Raw genomic sequence first — 19,682 nt, forward strand, 5'->3', positions numbered from 1 at the left:
TCCCTGAGAGAAGAAGTTCTTCCTCATCTCAGTCCTGAATGGCTGACCCCTTATTCTTAGGCTGTGACCCCTAGTTTTGGACGTCCCCAACATCAGGAACATTCTTCCCACATCTTAGCCTGTCCAGCCCACTGGGATTTTATATGTTTCAATGAGATCCCTTCTCATCTAAACTCCAGTGACGACAAGCCCAGTTGATCCAGTCTTTCTTCATGTGTCAGGCCTGCCATCCTGGGAATTAGTCTGGTGAATAGAACATAGAACATAGAACGATACAGCGCAGTACAGGCCCTTCGGCCCACGATGTTGCACCGACATGGGAAGTCAAAAATTAAAGGCCATCTAACCTACACTATGCCATTATCATCCATATGCTTATCCAATAAACTTTTAAATGCCCTCAATGTTGGCGAGTTCACTACTGTTGCAGGTAGGGCATTCCACGGCCTCACCACTCTTTGCGTAAAAAAACTACCTCTGACCTCTGTCCTATATCTATTACCCTTCAATTTAAGGCTATGTCCCCTCGTGCTAGCCACCTCCATCCGCGGGAGAAGGCTCTCACTGTCCACCCTATCTAACCCTCTGATCATTTTGTATGCCTCTATTAAGTCACCTCTTAACCTTCTTCTCTCTAACGAAAACAACCTCAAGTCCATCAGCCTTTCCTCATAAGATTTTCCCTCCATACCAGGCAACATCCTGGTAAATCTCCTCTGCACCCGTTCCAAAGCTTCCATGTCCTTCCTATAATGAGGCGACCAGAACTGTACGCAATACTCCAAATGCGGCCGTACCAGAGTTTTGTACAGCTGCAACATGACCTCATGGCTCCGGAACTCAATCCCTCTACCAATAAAGGCCAACACACCATAGGCCTTCTTCACAACCCTATCAACCTGGATGGCAACTTTCAGGGATCTATGTACATGGACACCGAGATCCCTCTGCTCATCCACACTACCAAGAATTTTACCATTCGCCAAATATTCCGCATTCCTGTTATTCTTTCCAAAGTGAATCACCTCACACTTCTCTACATTAAACTCCATTTGCCACCTCTCAGCCCAGCTCTGCAGCTTATCTATGTCCCTCTGTAACCTGCAACATCCTTCTACAACTCCACCGACTTTAGTGTCGTCTGCAAATTTACTCACCCAACCTTCTGTGCCCTCCTCTAGGTCATTTATAAAAATGACAAACAGCAATGGCCCCAGAACAGATCCTGTGGTACGCCACTCGTAACTGAACTCCATTCTGAACATTTGCCATCAACCACCACCCTCTGTCTTCTTTCAACTAGCCAATTTCTGATCCACATCTCTAAATCACCCTCAATCCCCAGCCTCCGTATTTTCTGCAATAGCCGACCATGGGGAACCTTATCAAACGCTTTACTGAAATCCATATACACACCACATCAACTGCTCTACCCTCATCTACCTGTTCGGTCACCTTCTCAAAGAACTCGATAAGGTTTGTGAGGCATGACCTACCCTTCACAAAACCATGCTGACTATCCCTAATCATATTATTCCTATCTAGATGATTATAAATCGTATCTCTTATAATCCTCTCCAAGACTTTACCCACAACAGACGTGAGGCTCACCGGCCTATAGTTACCGGGGTTATCTCTACTCCCCTTCTTGAACAAAGGGACCACATTTGCTATCCTCCAGTCCTCTGGCACTATTCCTATAGCCAATGATGACATAAAAATCAAAGCCAAAGGCTCAGCAATCTCTTTCCTGGCTTCCCAGAGAATCCTAGGATAAATCCCATCAGGCCCCGGGGACTTATCTATTTTCACCTTGTCCAGAATTGCCAACACTTCTTCCCTACGCACCTCAATGCCATCTATTCTAATAGCCTGGGTCTCAGCATTCTCCTCCACAACATTCTCTTTTTCCTGAGTGAATACTGACGAAAAGTATTCATTTAGTATCTCGCTTATCACCTCAGCCTCCACACACAACTTCCCACCACTGTCCTTGACTGGCCCTACTCTTACCCTAGTCATTCTTTTATTCCTGACACACCTATAGAAAGCTTTTGGGTTTTCCTTGATCCTACCTGCCAAAGACTTCTCATGTCCCCTCCTTGCTCGTCTTAGCTCTCTCTTTAGATCCTTCCTCGCTTCCTTGTAACTATCAAGCGCCCCAACCGAAACTTCACGCCTCATCTTCACATAGGCCTCCTTCTTCCTCTTAACAAGAGATTCCACTTCTTTGGTAAACCACGGTTCCCTCGCTCTACCCCTTCCTCCCTGCCTGACTGGTACGTACTTATCAAGAACACGCAATAGCTGTTCCTTGAACAAGCTCCACATATCCAGTGTGCCCAACCCTTGCAGCCTACTTCTCCAACCTACACATCCTAAGTCATATCTAATGGCATCATAATTGCCCTTCCCCCAGCTATAACTCTTACCCTGCGGGGTATACTTATCCCTTTCCATCACTAATGCAAAGGTCACCGAATTGTGGTCACTGTCTCCAAAGTGCTCACCTACCTCCAGATCTAACACCTGGCCTGGTTCATTACCCAAAACCAAATCCAATGTGGCCTCGCCTCTTGTTGGCCTGTCAACATATTGTGTCAGGAAACCCTCCTGCACACATTGTACAAAGAACGACCCATCTAATGTACTCGAACTATATCTTTTCCAGTCAATATTTGGAAAGTTAAAGTCTCCCATAACAACTACCCTGTTACTTTCGCTCTTTTCCAGAATCATCTTCGCCATCCTTTCCTCTACATCCCTAGAACTATTAGGTGGCCTATAGAAAACTCCCAACAGGGTGACCTCTCCTTTCCTGTTTCTAACCTCAGCCCATACTACCTCGGAAGAAGAGTCCCCATCTAGCATCCTTTCCGCCACCGTAATACTGTCCTTGACTAGCAGCGCCACACCTCCCCCTCTTTTGCCCCCTTCTCTGAGCTTACTAAAACACCTAAACCCCGGAACCTGCAACAACCATTCCTGTCCCTGCTCTATCCATGTCTCTGAAATGGCCACAACATCGAAGTCCCAGGTACCAACCCATGCTGCCAGTTCCCCTACCTTATTTCGTATACTCCTGGCATTGAAGTAGACACACTTCAAACCACCTACCTGAACACTGGCACCCTCCTGCGAAGTCAAATCTGTGCTCCTGACCTCTCTACTCTCAATCTCCCGTACCCCAAAACTACAATCCAGGTTCCCATGCCCCTGAATCTTCGCTGGACACCCTCAATAGCAAGAATGTCCTTCCTCATATAAGAACAAAGGCATGGTAGCACATTGGTTAACCCTATTGCTTCACAGCTCCAGGATCCCAGGTTCAATTCCAGTTTGAATCACTCTTTATGCGGAGTCTGCAAGTTCTCCCCGGGTCTGCGTGGATTTCCTCCGGGCGCTCCAGTTTCCTCCCAGAAGTCACAAAAGATGTGCTGTCAGGTGAATTGGACATTCTGAATTCTCCCTCTGTGTACCCGAACAGGCGCCGGAATGTGGAGACTGGGGGCTTTTCACAGTAACTTCATTGCAGTGTTGATGTAAGCCTACTTGTGACAAAGATTATTATTAGGAGACCAAAACTACACACAATACTCAAGGTGTAGCCTCACCAAGGCCCCATATACCTACAGCAAGAAACCCCACTCCTATACTCAAATCCTCTCGCTATGAAAGCCAGCAAGCCATTAGCTTTCCTCACCGCCTGCTGTACCTGCACGCCAACCCTCACTGCCTGCTGTACCGGTATGCCAACCCTCACTGCCTGCTGTACCGGTATGCCAACCTTCACTGCCTGCTGTACCCGCATCCCAACCCTCACCGCCTGCTGTACCCGCATCCCAACCCTCACCGCCTGCTGTACCTGCATCCCAACCCTCACCGCCTGCTGTACCTGCATCTCAACCCTCACTGCCTGCTGTACCCACATGCCAACCCTCACTGCCTGCTGTACCTGCATCCCAACCCTCACCGCCTGCTGTACCTGCATGCCATTAGCTTTCCTCACTGCCTGCTGTACCCGCATCCCAAACCTCACTGCCTGCTGTACCCGCATCCCAACCCTCACTGCCTGCTGTACCCGCATCCCAACCCTCACTGCCTGCTGTACCCGCATCCCAACCCTCACTGCCTGCTGTACCCGCATCCCAACCCTCACTGCCTGCTGTACCCGCATGCCAACCCTCACCGCCTGCTGTACCTGCATCCCAACCCTCACCGCCTGCTGTACCCGCATCCCAACCCTCACCGCCTGCTGTACCTGCATCCCAACCCTCACCGCCTGCTGTACCCGCATCCCAACCCTCACTGCCTGCTGTACCCGCATCCCAACCCTCACTGCCTGCTGTACCCGCATGCCAACCCTCACCGCCTGCTGTACCTGCATCCCAACCCTCACCTCCTGCTGTGCCCGCATCCCAACCCTCACCGCCTGCTGTACCCGCATCCCAACCCTCACTGCCTGCTGTACCTGCATCCCAACCCTCACCGCCTGCTGTGCCCGCATCCCAACCCTCACCGCCTGCTGTACCCGCATCCCAACCCTCACTGCCTGCTGTACCTGCATCCCAACCCTCACCGCCTGCTGTACCTGCATCCCAACCCTCACTGCCTGCTGTACCTGCATGCCAACCCTCACTGCCTGCTGTACCCGCATCCCAACCCTCACTGCCTGCTGTACCCGCATCCCAACCCTCACCGCCTGCTGTACCTGCATCCCAACCCTCACCGCCTGCTGTACCTGCATCCCAACCCTCACCCCCTGCTGTACCTGCATCCCAACCCTCACCGCCTGCTGTACCTGCATCCCAACCCTCACCGCCTGCTGTACCTGCATGTCAACCCTCACCGCCTGCTGTACCTGCATCCCAACCCTCACCGCCTGCTGTACCTGCATCCCAACCCTCACCGCCTGCTGTACCTGCATGCCTACCCTCACCGCCTGCTGTACCTGCATGTCAACCCTCACCGCCTGCTGTACCTGCATCCCAACTCTCACCTCCTGCTGTACCTGCATCCCAACCCTCACTGCCTGCTGTACCGGTATGCCAACCCTCACCGCCTGCTGTATCCGCATCCCAACCCTCACTGCCTGCTGTACCTGCATCCCAACCCTCACCGCCTGCTGTACCCGCATCCCAACCCTCACTGCCTGCTGTACCCGCATCCCAACCCTCACTGCCTGCTGTACCCGCATCCCAACCCTCACTGCCTGCTGTACCTGCATCCCAACCCTCACCGCCTGCTGTACCTGCATCCCAACCCTCACCGCCTGCTGTACCTGCATGCCAACCCTCACTGCCTGCTGTACCCGCATCCCAACCCTCACTGCCTGCTGTACCCGCATCCCAACCCTCACTGCCTGCTGTACTTGCATACCAACCCTCACCGCCTGCTGTACCTGCATCCAAACCCTCACCGCCTGCTGTACCTGCATCCCAACCCTCACTGCCTGCTGTACCCGCATCCCAACCCTCACCTCCTGCTGTACCCGCATCCCAACCCTCACCGCCTGCTGTACCTGCATGTCAACCCTCACCACCTGCTGTACCTGCATCCCAACCCTCACCGCCTGCTGTACCTGCATCCCAACCCTCACCGCCTGCTGTACCTGCATGCCAACCCTCACTGCCTGCTGTACCCGCATCCCAACCCTCACTGCCTGCTGTACCTGCATCCCAACCCTCACCGCCTGCTGTACCTGCATCCCAACCCTCACCGCCTGCTGTACCTGCATGTCAACCCTCACCGCCTGCTGTACCCGCATACCAACCCTCACTGCCTGCTGTACCCGCATCCCAACCCTCACCGCCTGCTGTACCCGAATGCCAACCTTCAGCGACTGTTCCACCATGACACCCAAGTCTCGTTCTACTCTCCTTTTCCTAAACTGCCACCATTCAGATAATAATCTGCCTTTCTATTGTTGCCACCAAAGTGGATACCTCACATTTACCCACATTATATTGCATTTGGCAAGTATTTGCCCACTCAGCCAGCCTGTCCAAGTCACCCTGCAGCCTCTTTGCATCCTCCTCACCGCACACACTGCCACCCAGCTTAGTGTCGTCTGCAACTCGTGGAAGTATAGAATTTACAGTGCAGAAGCAGGCTATTCAGCCCATTGAGTTTGCACCAGCCCTTGGATCGAGCACCCAACTGAAGTCCACATCTCCACCCTGAGTGATAGCCAGAGACTTTTCCCCAGGGTGGAAATGGCTGTCACGAGGGGACATAACTTTAAGGTGATTGGAGGAAGGTATAGGGGAGATGTCAGAGGTCGGTTCTTTACACAGAGAGTGGTGGGTGTGTGGAATGCACTGCCAGCAGAGGTGGTGGAGTCAGAGTCATTAGGGGCATTTAAGCGACTCTTAGACAGGCACATGGACAGCAGTAAATTGAAGGGGTGTAGGTTAGGTTGATCTTAGATTAGGAAAAATGGTCGGCACAACATGGTGGGCTGAAGGGCCTGTACTGTGCTGTACTGTTCTATGTTCTATCCTCATAACCCATTAACCCCACCTAACCTTTTGGACATTAAGGAGCAATTTAGCACGGCCAATCCACCTAACCTGCACATATTTGGACTGTGGGAGGAAACCGGAGCACCCGGAGGAAACCCACGCAGACACGGGGAGGAAGTGTACACTCCACACAGACAGTCACCCAAGGCAGGAATTGAACCCAGATCCAATTCACCTCGCAGTACGTCTTTTTGGACTATGGGAGGAAACCGAAGCACCCGGAGGAAACCCATGCAGACACGGGGAGAATGTGCAATCTCTGCCCAGACAGTGACCCAAACTGGAATCGAACCTGGGACCCTGGAGTTGTGAGACAGCAGTGCTAACCCCTGTGGCTCTGTGTCATCCTAGAGCTATTGCATGCAATTCCTTCGTCCAAATCCTTAATGTATATTGTCAACAGCTGGGGTCCCAGCACTGAACCCTGCTGCTAGTCCCAGCACATTAGTCGCTGCCTGCCACTCTGAAAAGGACCTGTATATTCCCACTCTCTGCATTCTGTCTGCCAACCAGTTCTCTATCCACATCAATACATTACCAGGAGCTTTAATTTTGCTCACTAATCTCTTGTGTGGGACCTTGTCAAAAGCCTTTAGAAAGCCCAGAAAGCCCACAACATTCACTGGATCACCCTTGTCCACTCTACTGGTCACATCCTCAAAAAAATCCTGAAGGTTTGTCAAGCATGATTTCCCTTTCATGATTCCATGCTGACTTGGACCAATCCTGTCCCCACTTTCCAAATGCTCAGTTATTTTATCCTTAATAATTGACTCCAGCATTTTCCCCACCTCCGATGTCAGGCTAACCAGTCTATAATTCCCTTGTTTCTCTCCCTCCTTTTTTAAAAAGTGGGGTTACATTAGCTACCGTCCAATCCATTGGAACTCTTCCAGAGTCTATAGAATGCTGGAAAATTATACCAATTTTTCTAGGGCCACTTCTTTAAGTACTCCAGTGTTATAACCTGCCTGCTTACCATTGGCTGGGGACTAATGACAATCCCACAATCCTGTGGGAGTATGAGCTTCCCCAATGAGGGGGGCGGAGAAATCATTAGCAGACTCCCTGCATAACGAAAGCTGGCCAGTTTGGAACCAGGAGAGAGAGGAGTGAGCAACAAGGGAAGTTGCTGCTGTTGTATATATATATATATGTTATTGTAAATAAATGTTATTTCTTTGCATCCTGAAAACTCGTGCTGGATTCTTTGTGGCCCTCACAAAATATAGGATGCAGACCACCAGGCCCTGGGGACTTATCGGGTTTTAATCCCATCAGTTTTCCCAATACAATTCCCTGACTAATAAGGATTCCCTTCAGTTCCTCCTTCAGGTTAGACCCTTTGTCCTCTAGTATTTCCGGAAAGGTATTTGTGTCCACCTTAGTGAAGTGTTACAGGCTGGGGTTTAGATAACCCCAAAGTGTATCATGGAGTTCACCTGACCCACAACTTTTAATAGATTGTGGTATGGAGAGCACGTGGTTCACCCTACAGGTGTGGTACAGCAGAAATGGAAAAGTATTTTTTAAAGCAAAACAATGTTTTTTCTCTGAACTCAAGTTGACCTTTTTAAAACATACAGTGAACATCTTAACAACCATCCATTCAAATATAACCCCCAAAGAATACAAAACTAAGTAATCCTTGAGCTGTCCTTTTAACATCCATAAGACTTTTAAAAAACCTTTAAACAGAAGCACATCAGGTTAAAGTCACTACTGAGAGCAGTTATTAGTTTTAAATCACCAAAGGATCGATTTACAGTCTTTAGATTACAGAGAGAGACTAATACCCCTTCTGGCTGTGACTGCAGCTATCCAACTCTGAAAGCAAAACTAAAACACGCCCTGCAGCAAACAGCCTAAAACGAAAGTAAAAGGCTAACAGACAGCCTAGCTCCACCCACAATCTGACATCACTAATAAACACATCAGTTTATTCCATTAAAGGTACATTTCTTAAACACCCATTTCTTAAAGGTACTCTCACATGACAGAAGACAGATCCAAAATATTTGTTCAGCTGGTCTGCAATCTCTTTGCTGCCCATCACGCATTCAACTGATTCTAATTGTAAGGGACCTACATTTGTCTCCTCCAGTCTTTTTCTCTTCACATATCTATTGAACATGGGAAAGAATGAGGTGTTCCCAATTAATGTCAGAGAGCAGGAGAGGAGACTAGGGGAGTTGCCGTTCAGGTTGGTGTCACGAGTTTCAGGTATTTGGGTATCCAAGTGGCACAGAACTGGGCGCAGTGCATAAATTGGACTTGGCTCGACTGGTGGAGTAGATGAAGGCGGATTTTAAGAGATGGGATGTGTTGCCGCTGTCGTTGGCAGGGCAGGTGCAGACAATGAAAATGAAGATGCTGCCTAGGTTTCTGTTTGAGATTTAGAAGCTCCCTGTCTTTGTCCCCAAGTTATTTAGGAAGGTTAATGGACTGATCTCCGAGTTTGTGTGGGTGTGGAAGGCCCCATAGTTGTAGCAGCCTTTTTGGAAGGGGCAAAGCTGGTGCTGCCGAATATGATTAATTATTATTGGGTGACGAATATTGGAATGGTGAGGAAATGGGCCGTGGGGGAGGAGTCGGTGCGGGGGTGGGTAGAGGTGGCATCGTGTGGGAGAACGAGTTTGAGGGCTTTGTTTTTGGTGTCTTTACTGTTCTCGGCGGCCAGATACTCCGTGAGCCCTGTGGTGGTGTCGGCCCTAAGGGCGTAGGGGCAGTGGAGGCTGCATTTGGGACTGGTGTGGGCAAATTTGCAGGACTGCCAGAAGTGTATGAGCTGCCAAGATGGAATGGCTTTAGGTACCTGCAGGTTCGAGATTCTGTGAGGAAGGAGCTGCTGTCCTTCCCTGGGCTGCCGCCCCTGGGATTGCAAGACAAGGTGCTGTTGATGGATGAAATAGTGCAGGGGAAGGTGTTGGATATCCATAATGAGTTCATGGAGTGGGAGGGAGCCCTGGGGGGTGATTAAGCATAAATGGGAGGAGAGGTGGGGACCGAGCCCTGGGCAGAGGCCTTGCAGAGGGTGAACGTGTCCTCATCGTGCGGGACGTTAAACCTCATCCAGTTTAAGGCGGTGCATAGGGCCCACATGATGGTGGCAAGGATGAGCAAGTACTTTGCGGGGGTAGAGGATAGGTGTGGGCAGTATCAGGGGGGGTGGGGGGGGGGTCCGCGAATCACTGCCACATGTTCTAGACATGTCCGAGACTGAGGGAGTTCTGGCAGGGGTCCTCGTACATGATGTCCGGGCTTTGGGTGTGAGTGTGGTTCCGTGTCCGGAGTGGCGATATTTCGGGTGTCGGAAGACCCGGGAGTCTAGGGGGTGAGGGAGGCCGTGTTTTGGCCTCTGTCTCCTTGATAGCCTGGAGGCAGATTTTGAGAGGGTGGAGGGACCCGAAGCTGCCGAAACCGGGAGTGTGGGTGAGCGAGCTGGCGGAATTCCTGAGGCTGAAGAAGGTCAAGTTTGCTTTGCGAGGGTCGGCAGAGAGGTCGGCAGAGAGGTTCACCCAGAGGTGGAAACCGTTTTCTTTAAACAGGATTGAGGCAGCAGCAAAGGCGGGGGGCCGTGGGGGTTAAAGGGGGAAGATGTGGCGGGGTGTTGGTGTTGGAGCAGATGAGTTGTGGTTGTTTATTGAGTTGCTTTGTTGTTCTAATATTTTGTGTATATATGAGAAAATACCTTGAATAAAAATATTTTTTTTAAAACAACTTTCAAACACTGTCATCCATCTGGTCGGTCTGCACTCCTCTGGTTCCGCTCTGCCTAATTGTAGCTGGAGAATCTCAATGGCTTCTCTACCTGTTCCCACATTGTTGCTTGTGGCGTCCTTCAGGGATCTAACCTCAGCCCCTCCTATTTCTAATCGACAGACAGCCCCTTGGTAATGTCATCTGAAAGCAAAGGGCTTGTTTTAGGATCGGCATTGAGCTCACAGCTCTACCTCACCACCATTTCTCTCAACTCCTCCATTGCTGCTGAATTATCAGACAGCCTAACCCACATCCAGTACTGGGTGAGCAGAAATTTCCTCCAATTAAATACTGACGACACTGAATCCATTCCCTTCCTCCTGCTACAAACTCTGTTCCTAGCTGCCATCTCCATCCCTCTTTCTGGCAACAGACTTGGGCTGAAGCAGACTGTTTGTAACTTTGGTGCCATATTTGACGTCAAGATGTGTCCTGGTCCTGACCTATGTGGCTAAGTTTCAAATTTGCATTCTGATGCTCCTGGGAAGCGGTTTGGGTTGTTTTACGTTAAAAGTTGCAGGGGGCTGGTTTAGCTCACTGTGCTAAATCGCTGGCTTTTAAAGCAGACCAAGCAGGCCAGTAGCAGTGTTCGATTCCCGTACCAGCCTCCGCGGACAGGCGCCGGAATGTGGCGACTAGGGGCTTTTCACAGTAACTTCATTGAAGCTCACTCGTGACAATAAGTGATTTTAATTTCATTTCATTTCATAATTACAAGTTGTTGTAAATCCATCTAGCATTTGATGTTCACCGTGTATAAATTGACAATCATTCCAGCTTGCACCTAATATTTTACCGATTTGTGAAATATTTTACTGCTATTTTTGAATGTTTTCCTCACACCTCTTAACTTCCATGCTCTTGTTCTGAACTATTCTTATTTTTTCAGATTTTTAATATTTTGTCTATTTTGACACTTTATTCCAACATTAATTAACTTTGAATCGCTTTGTCCATGGAAGTGAATATTTAATATTGTATTTGTTTTCAATGGTGTATATTCTGTAATCTCTTTATTAAAAATATCCCATTATTCATCTCCATTTCTGTATTAAAATTGTTTTTCCATCTCATTGGACTTCCATGCACCCCACACCCCTCACCCTAACACTCTGATATGCCCCACACCCCTCACTGTGACACTCTGATATACCCCACACCCCTCACTGTGACACTCTGATATATCCCACACCCCTCACTGTAACACTCTGATATACCCACACCCCTCACTGTGACACTCTGATATACCCACACCCCTCACTGTGACACTCTGATATACCCCACACCCCTCACTGTGACACTCTGATATATCCCACACCCCTCACTGTAACACTCTGATATACCCACACCCCTCACTGTGACACTCTGATATATCCCACACCCCTCACTGTGACACTCTGATATACCCCACACCCCTCACTGTGACACTCTGATATATCCCACGCCCCTCACTGTAACACTCTGATATACCCCACACCCCTCACTGTAACACTCTGATATATCCCACGCCCCTCACTGTAACACTCTGATATACCCCACGCCCCTCACTGTAACGCGCTGATATACCCCACACCCCTCACTGTAACGCTCTGATATACCCCACACCCCTCACTGTAACGCTCTGATATATCCCACACTGTAACACTCTGATATACCCCACACCCCTCACTGTAACACTCTGATATACCCCACACCCCTCACTGTGACACCCTGACATACCCACATACTTCACTGTAACACTCTGATATACCCCACACCCCTCACTGTGACACTGTGATATATCCCACACTCCTCACTGTGATATACCCCACACCCTTCACTGTAACACTCTGATATACCCCACACCCCTCACTGTAACACTCAGATATACCCCACACCCCTCACTGTGACACCCTGACATACCCACATACTTCACTGTAACACTCTGATATACCCCACACCCCTCACTGTGACACTGTGATATATCCCACACTCCTCACTGTGACACTGTGATATACCCCACACCCTTCACTGTGACACTCTGATATACCCCACACCCCTCACTGTGACACTCTGACATACCCCACACCCCTCACTGTAACACCCTGACATGCCCCTCACTGTAACACTCTGACATACCCCTCACTGTAACACTCTGATATGTGGGCTATAGGTGTGGTGTGAGGTGTGGGTTATATCAGTGTTACAGTGAGGGGTGTGGGGTATATCAGTGTTACAGTGAGGGGTGTGGGGTATATCAGAGTGTTACAGTGAGGGGTGTGGGGTATATCAGAGTGTTACAGTGAGGGGTATGTCAGAGTGTCACAGTGAGGGGCGTGGGGTATATCAGAGTGTTACAGTGAGGGGTGTGGGCTATATTAGAGTGTTACAGTGAGGGGTGTGGGGTATATCAGTGTTACAATGAGGGGTGTGGGGTATATCAGAGTGTTACAGTGAGGGGTGTGCGGTATATCAGTGTTCCAGTGAGGATTGTGGGGTATATCAGAGTGTTACCCCTCACTGTAACACTGATATACCCCACACCCCTCACTGTAACAGTCTGATATATACCACACCCCTCACTGTAACACTCTGATATACCCCACACCCCTCACAGTAACACTCTGATATACCCCACACCCCTCACAGTAACACTCTGATATAGTCCACATAATCCTCATAGTAACACTCTGATATATCCCACAGCCCTCACTGTAACACTGATATACCCCACAGCCCTCACTGTAACACTGATATACCCCACACCCCTCACTGTAACACTGATATACCCCACAGCCCTCACTGTAACACTGATATACCCCACACCCCTGACTGTAACACTGATATACCCCACACCCCTCACTGTAACACTGATATACCCCACAATCCTCACTGGAACACTGATATACCCCACACCCCTGACTGTAACACTGATATACCCCACACCCCTCACTGTAACACTCTGATATAGTCCACATAATCCTCACTGTAACACTCTGATATATCCCACACCCCTCACTGTAATACCCTGGCATACCCCAGACCTCTCACTGTAACACCCTGACATACCCCACACCCCTCACTGTGACACCCTGACATACCCCACACCCCTCACTGTGACACTCTGACATACCCCTCACTGTAACACTGATATGCCCCACACCCCTCACTGTGACACCCTGACATACCCCTCACTGTAACACCCTGACATGCCCCTCACTGTAACACTCTGACATACCCCTCACTGTAACACTCTGATATACCCCACACCCCTCACTGTGACATTCTGATATACCCCACACCCCTCACTGTAACACCCTGACATACCCATACCCCTCACTGTAACACTCTGATATACCCCACACCCCTCACTGTGACATTCTGATATACCCCACACCCCTCACTGTAACACTCTGATATACCCCACACCCTCACTGTGACACTCTGATATACCCCTCACTGTAACACCCTGACATACCCATACCCCTCACTGTAACACTCTGATATACCCCACACCCCTCACTGTAACACTCTGATATACCCCTCACTGTAACACCCTGACATACCCATACCCCTCACTGTAACACTCTGATATACCCCACACCCCCTCACTGTAACACCCTGACATACCCATACCCCTCACTGTAACACTCTGATATACCCCACACCCCTCACTGTGACATTCTGATATACCCCACACCCCACTGTAACACTGATATACCCCACACCCCTCACTGTAACACTCTGACATACCCCACACCCCTCACTGTGACACCCTGACATACCCCACACCCCTCACTGTGACACTCTGACATACCCCTCACTGTAACACTGATATGCCCCACACCCCTCACTGTGACACCCTGACATACCCCTCACTGTAACACCCTGACATGCCCCTCACTGTAACACTCTGACATACCCCTCACTGTAACACTCTGATATACCCCACACCCCTCACTGTAACACCCTGACATACCCATACCCCTCACTGTAACACTCTGATATACCCCACTCCCCTCACTGTGACATTCTGATATACCCCTCACTGTAACACCCTGACATACCCATACCCCTCACTGTAACACTCTGATATACCCCACACCCCTCACTGTAACACTCTGATATACCCCTCACTGTAACACCCTGACATACCCATACCCCTCACTGTAACACTCTGATATACCCCACACCCCTCACTGTGACATTCTGATATACCCCACACCCCACTGTAACACTGATATACCCCACACCCCTCACTGTAACACTCTGACATACCCCACACCCCTCACTGTGACACTGATATAGTCCACATAATCCTCACTGTAACACCCTGACATACCCCACACCCCTCACTGTAACACTCTGGTATACCCCCTACTCCTCACTGTAACACTCTGATATACCCATACCCCTCACTGTAACATTCTGACATACCCCATATCCCTCATTGTAACACTCTGATATACCCCACACCCCTCACTGTAACACTGATATACCCCACACCCCTCACTGTAACACTGATATACCCCACACCCCTCACTGTAACACTGATATACCCCACACCCCTCACTGTAACAGTCTGATATACCCCACGCCCCTCACTGTAACAGTCTGATATAGTCCACTATAACATTTATGTACCTTTGTGTTTCAGTATTACACTGATACATGCAATAAATGATTTCCTCTTTAACAGAAAGTGTTGGGTGAACTGTTTCCGATGAGAAAAGGCAGGGTGCTGGTGAGTGATACTGACTACGTGGACACATGGAGGGTGAGTCCTGAATGGAATATGATCACAATCACAGAATCACAGAATAATACAGTGCAGAAGAGGCCCTTCGGCCCATCGAGTCTGCACCGACACATGAAAAACACCTGACCTCCTACCTAATCCCATTTGCCAGCACACGGCTAATAGCCTTCATGGAATCAGAGTTTACTGTGCAGAAGGAGGCTATTTGGCCCATCGAGTCTGCACCGGCCCTTGGAAAGAGTACCTCATTTAAGCCTACACTTCCAACCTATCCCAGTAACCCAATAACCCCTCCTAACCTTTTTGGACACCAAGGGTAATTTAACATGGCCAATCCACCTAACCAGCACATCTTTGGACTGTGGGAGGAAACCGGAGCACCCGGAGGAAACCCACGCAGACACGGGGAGAACATACAGACTCCGCACAGACAGTGACCCAGCCAGGAATCAAACCTGGGACCCTGGAGCTGTAAAGCAACTGTGCTACCGTGCTGCCTGCCTTTGAATGTTAAGACATGCCAAGTGCTCATCCGGATACTTTTTAAAGGATGTGAGGCAACCCGCCTCTACCACCCTCCCAGGCAGTGCATTCCAGACCAGCAACACACTCTGACTAAAAATGTTTTTCCTCTAATCTCCCCTGAACCTACTGCTGCTCACCTTGAACATGTGTCATAGAAACATAGAAAATAGAAGCAGGAGGAAGCCATTTGGCCCTTCGGGTCTGCCACACCATTCATCATGATCATGGCTTTTTAAAAAAAAAAATATTTATTCAAGTTTTCAACCGATTTTCAACAAACCCCCCCCCCCACCGGGTTGCTGCTGCTGCTGACCTCCTCCTAACGCTCCACGAGAAAGTCTAGGAACGGTTGCCACTGCCTGAAGAGCACCTGCACAGACCCTCGCAAGGCAAACTTTATTCTCTCCAACTTGATGAACCCAGCATGTCATTAACCCAAGCTTCCAAGCTAGGGGCCTTCGCATCCTTAAACAGTAGCAAAATCCTCCGTCGGGCTACCAGGGACGCAAAGGCCAGAATACCAGCCTCTTTTGCCTCCTGCACTCCCGGCTCATCCGATACCCCAAATAATGCTACCCCCCAGCTCGGCTTGACCCGGGTGTTCACCACCTTGGACATAGTCCTCGCAAAGCCCCTCCAAAATCCATCTAGCGCCAGGCACATCCAGAACATATGGGCGTGATTTACTGGGCTCCCCGAGCATCTCACACATCTGTCCTCCACCCCAAAGAACCTACTCAACCTCGCCCCCGTCATATGCGCTCTGTGAACAACTTTAAACTATCAGGCTGAGCCTGGCGCAAGAGGAGGAAGAAATAACCCTGCTCAGGGCATCATTCCACAACCCCTCATCGATCTCCTCCCTGAGCTACTCCTCCCACTTGCCCTTCAACTCCTCCGCCGAAGCCTCCTCCTCCTCCTCTTGCAGCTCCTGGTAAATCGCCGAGACCTTGCCCACTCCAACCCATACGCCCAAAATCACCCTGTCCTGAATCCTGTGTGCTGGAAGCAGCGGGAATTCCCTTACCTGTCATTTCACAAACGCCCTCACCTGCATATACCTGAAAGCGTTCCCCGGGGTAGCCCACATTTCCCCTCCAGCACCCCTAGGCTCGCAAATGCCCCATCAATGAACAAGCCCCCCATTCTTTTGATCCCTGCCCGATGCCAGCTCAGAAACGCCCCATCTATCCTTCCCGGAACGAACCGATGGTTCTCTCAAATCAGGGACCAAATCGAGGCTCCCATCTCGCCCCTGTGTCGCCTCCACTGCCCCCAGATATTCAGCGTCGCCGCCACCACCTTGTCGTGATGTACCTTGTCGGCGGGAGCGGCAGCAGGGCCGTCACCAGCGCACTCAGACTCGTACCCACACAGGACACCATCTCTAGCCTCTTCCACGCCGCCCCCTTTCCCTCCATTACCCACTTACGAATCATCGCCACATTGGCTGCCCAATAATAGCTACATAGGTTTGTTCCTGCTATGCTCCAAAAACACCCTCTTCACCCTCTGGGTCTTATTCGCCCACACAAATCCCATGATGCTCCTGCTTATCCGTTTGAAAAAGGCCTTAGGGATCAAAACGGGAAGGCACTGGAACACAAAGAGAAACCTCGGAAGGACTGTCATTTTAATCGACTGCACCCTACCCGCTAGTAAGCGTGGCAACATATCCCATCTTTTTAAATCCTCCTCAATCTGCTCCACTCGCCGCGTCAAATTGAGCTTATGCAGGGCCCCCCAACTCCTAGCTACCTGGATCCCCAGGTACTGAAAGCTCCTTTCCGCCCTTTCAGCGGAAGCTCGTCTATCCCCCTTCCCTGGTCCCCCGCACGCACCACAAAGAGCTCACTCTTCCCCATGTTAAGTTTATACCCCGAAAAGTCCCCAAACTCCCTAAGGATCCATATTAACTCCGCCATCCCCTCCACTGGGTCCGCAACATATTTTTTTTTTTTAATTTAGATTACCCAATTATTTTTTCCAATTCAGGGGCAATTTAGTGTGGCCAATCCACCTACTCTGCACATTTTTGGGTTGTGGGGGCGAAACCCACGCAGACACGGGGAGAATGTGCAAACTCCACACGGACAGTGACCCAGAGCCGGGATCGAACCTGGGACCTCAGCGCCGTGAGGCGGTTGTGCTAACCACTAGGCCACCGTGCTGCTCATGGGTCCGCAACATATAACAACAGGTCATCGGCATACAACGACATCCGGTGTTCCTCTTCCCCCCGGACCAATCCCCTCCAGTTCCTAGACTCCCTCAGTGCCATGGCCAGAGGCTCAATTGCCAGGGCAAACAATAAAGGGGATAAGGGACACCCCGGCCTCGTCCCCCGTTATAACCGAAAGTACTCTGACCTCTGTTGGTTCGTAGCCACACTCGCCACAGGGGCTTTGTATATTAGTCTGACCCAACTTATGAACCCTTCCCCGAACCCAAACCTCCGCAGCACATCCCAGAGATACTCCCACTCCACCCGATCGAATGCCTTCTCCACGTCCATGGCCGCCACTACATCCGCTTCCGCCTCCACCGAGGGCATCATAATCACATTGAGGAGCCTCCGCATATTAGTATTCAGCTGCCTTCCCTTCACAAATCCCGTCTGATCCTCATGAATCACCCCTGGGACACAGCCCTCAATTATCATGGAAAAACCTTTGCCAGCAACTTAGCATCAACATTGAGGAGCGAGATCGGTCTATACGACCCACATTGCAATGGGTCCTTGTCCCGCTTCAAAATTAAAGAAATCAGCACCCTGGACATTGTCCGGGGCAAGGTGCCCTCCTCCCTCGCCTCATTAAAAGTTCTCACTGGCAACGGGCCCAGCAGGTCCACGTACTTCCTGTAAAATTCAACCAGGAACCCATCTGGCCCCGGGGCCTTCCCCGCCTGCATGCTCCCCAATCCTTTAAGGTGCCCCCAAACCAACCACCTACTCTTCCTCTACCCTCGGGAACCTCAGCTGATCTAGGAATCGTTGCATCCCTTCCTCCCCCACCGGGGGCTCAGACCTATACAGATCCCCATAGAAGTCCCTAAATACCTTGTTTATTTTCACCGCACTCCGCACCGTGTTCCCCCCTTTATCCCTAACTCCACCAATCTCCCTCGCCGCCTCCCTCTTACGAAGCTGATGTGCCAGCATCCGACTAGCCTTCTCCCCATACTCATATGCCGCCCCTGCGCTTTTCTCCACTGCGCCTCTGCTTTCCCCGTAGTCAGTAAGTCGAATTCCGTTTGGAGGTTCCGTCGCTCCCTAAGTAGCCCCTCTTCGGGGGCCTCTGCATAGCTCCTGTCCACCCTTAATATCTCCCCCACCAGTCTCTCCCTCTCCCTCCTCTCTCTCTTCTCCCTATGGGCCCTAATGGAAATTAGCTCTCCCTTAACCACCGCCTTCAACGCCTCCCAGACTACCCCCACCTGCACCTCCCCATTGTCATTGGCCTCTAAGTATCTTTCGATACACCCCCGAATCCACCCGCACACCTCCTCATCCGCCACCAGTCCCACATCAAGGCATCCGTTATGGGCGCTGGTCCCTCTCCTCCCCCAACTCCAGCTCCACCCAATGCGGGGCATGATCCGAGATGGCTATGGCCGGATATTCCGTTCCCTCCACTTTCGGGGATTAGCGCCCTACACATGATGAAAAAATCTATCCGGGAGTAGGCTTTATGAACGCGGGAAAATTCTCTGGCCACCGGCCTAGCAAACCTCTATGGATCTACTCCCCCCATCTGGTCCATAAACCCCCAGAGCACCTTGGTCGCAGCCGGCCTCCTACCCGTCCTGGACCTAGAACGGTCCAGTGCTGAAGTTCACTCTCTCTCTCTCTCTCTCTCTCTCTCTCTCTCTCTCCCCCCCCCCATTATCAAGCTTCCTACCTCCAGATCCGGAATCCGACCCAACATGCGTTTCATAAATCCGGCATCATCCCAGTTCCGGGCATTAACGTTCACCAGTACCACCCACACCCCCTGCAACCTACCACTCACCATCACATACAGACCTCCATTATCCGCCACGATGTTCAGCGCCTCGAACGACACTTGCTTCCCCACCAGACTTGCCCAACCCACCCCTTTCTCAGCCTAACCTGATCTGCCCCCTTCAGA

General features: G+C 50.6%; 1 protein-coding gene across 5 annotated transcripts in view; it reads left to right on the forward strand.

Annotated features, from left to right (window-relative positions):
* The window catches only part of zgc:56622 (uncharacterized protein LOC326033 homolog), an 89,309-nt gene that overhangs the window by 16,513 nt on the left and 53,114 nt on the right, over window positions 1–19,682 (forward strand). For 4 of the 5 annotated variants that reach the window (XM_038806147.1, XM_038806150.1, XM_038806151.1 and 1 more), the window contains exon 4: window positions 14,965–15,042. In XM_038806147.1, the coding sequence (XP_038662075.1) occupies window positions 14,965–15,042 (78 nt within the window). The remainder of the gene's footprint in view (window positions 1–14,964; window positions 15,043–19,682) is intronic. The other variant, XM_038806148.1, reaches the window with a different exon arrangement.

This window comes from Scyliorhinus canicula, chromosome 9 (assembly GCF_902713615.1).
Source record: "Scyliorhinus canicula chromosome 9, sScyCan1.1, whole genome shotgun sequence".
NCBI lineage: Eukaryota > Metazoa > Chordata > Chondrichthyes > Carcharhiniformes > Scyliorhinidae > Scyliorhinus > Scyliorhinus canicula.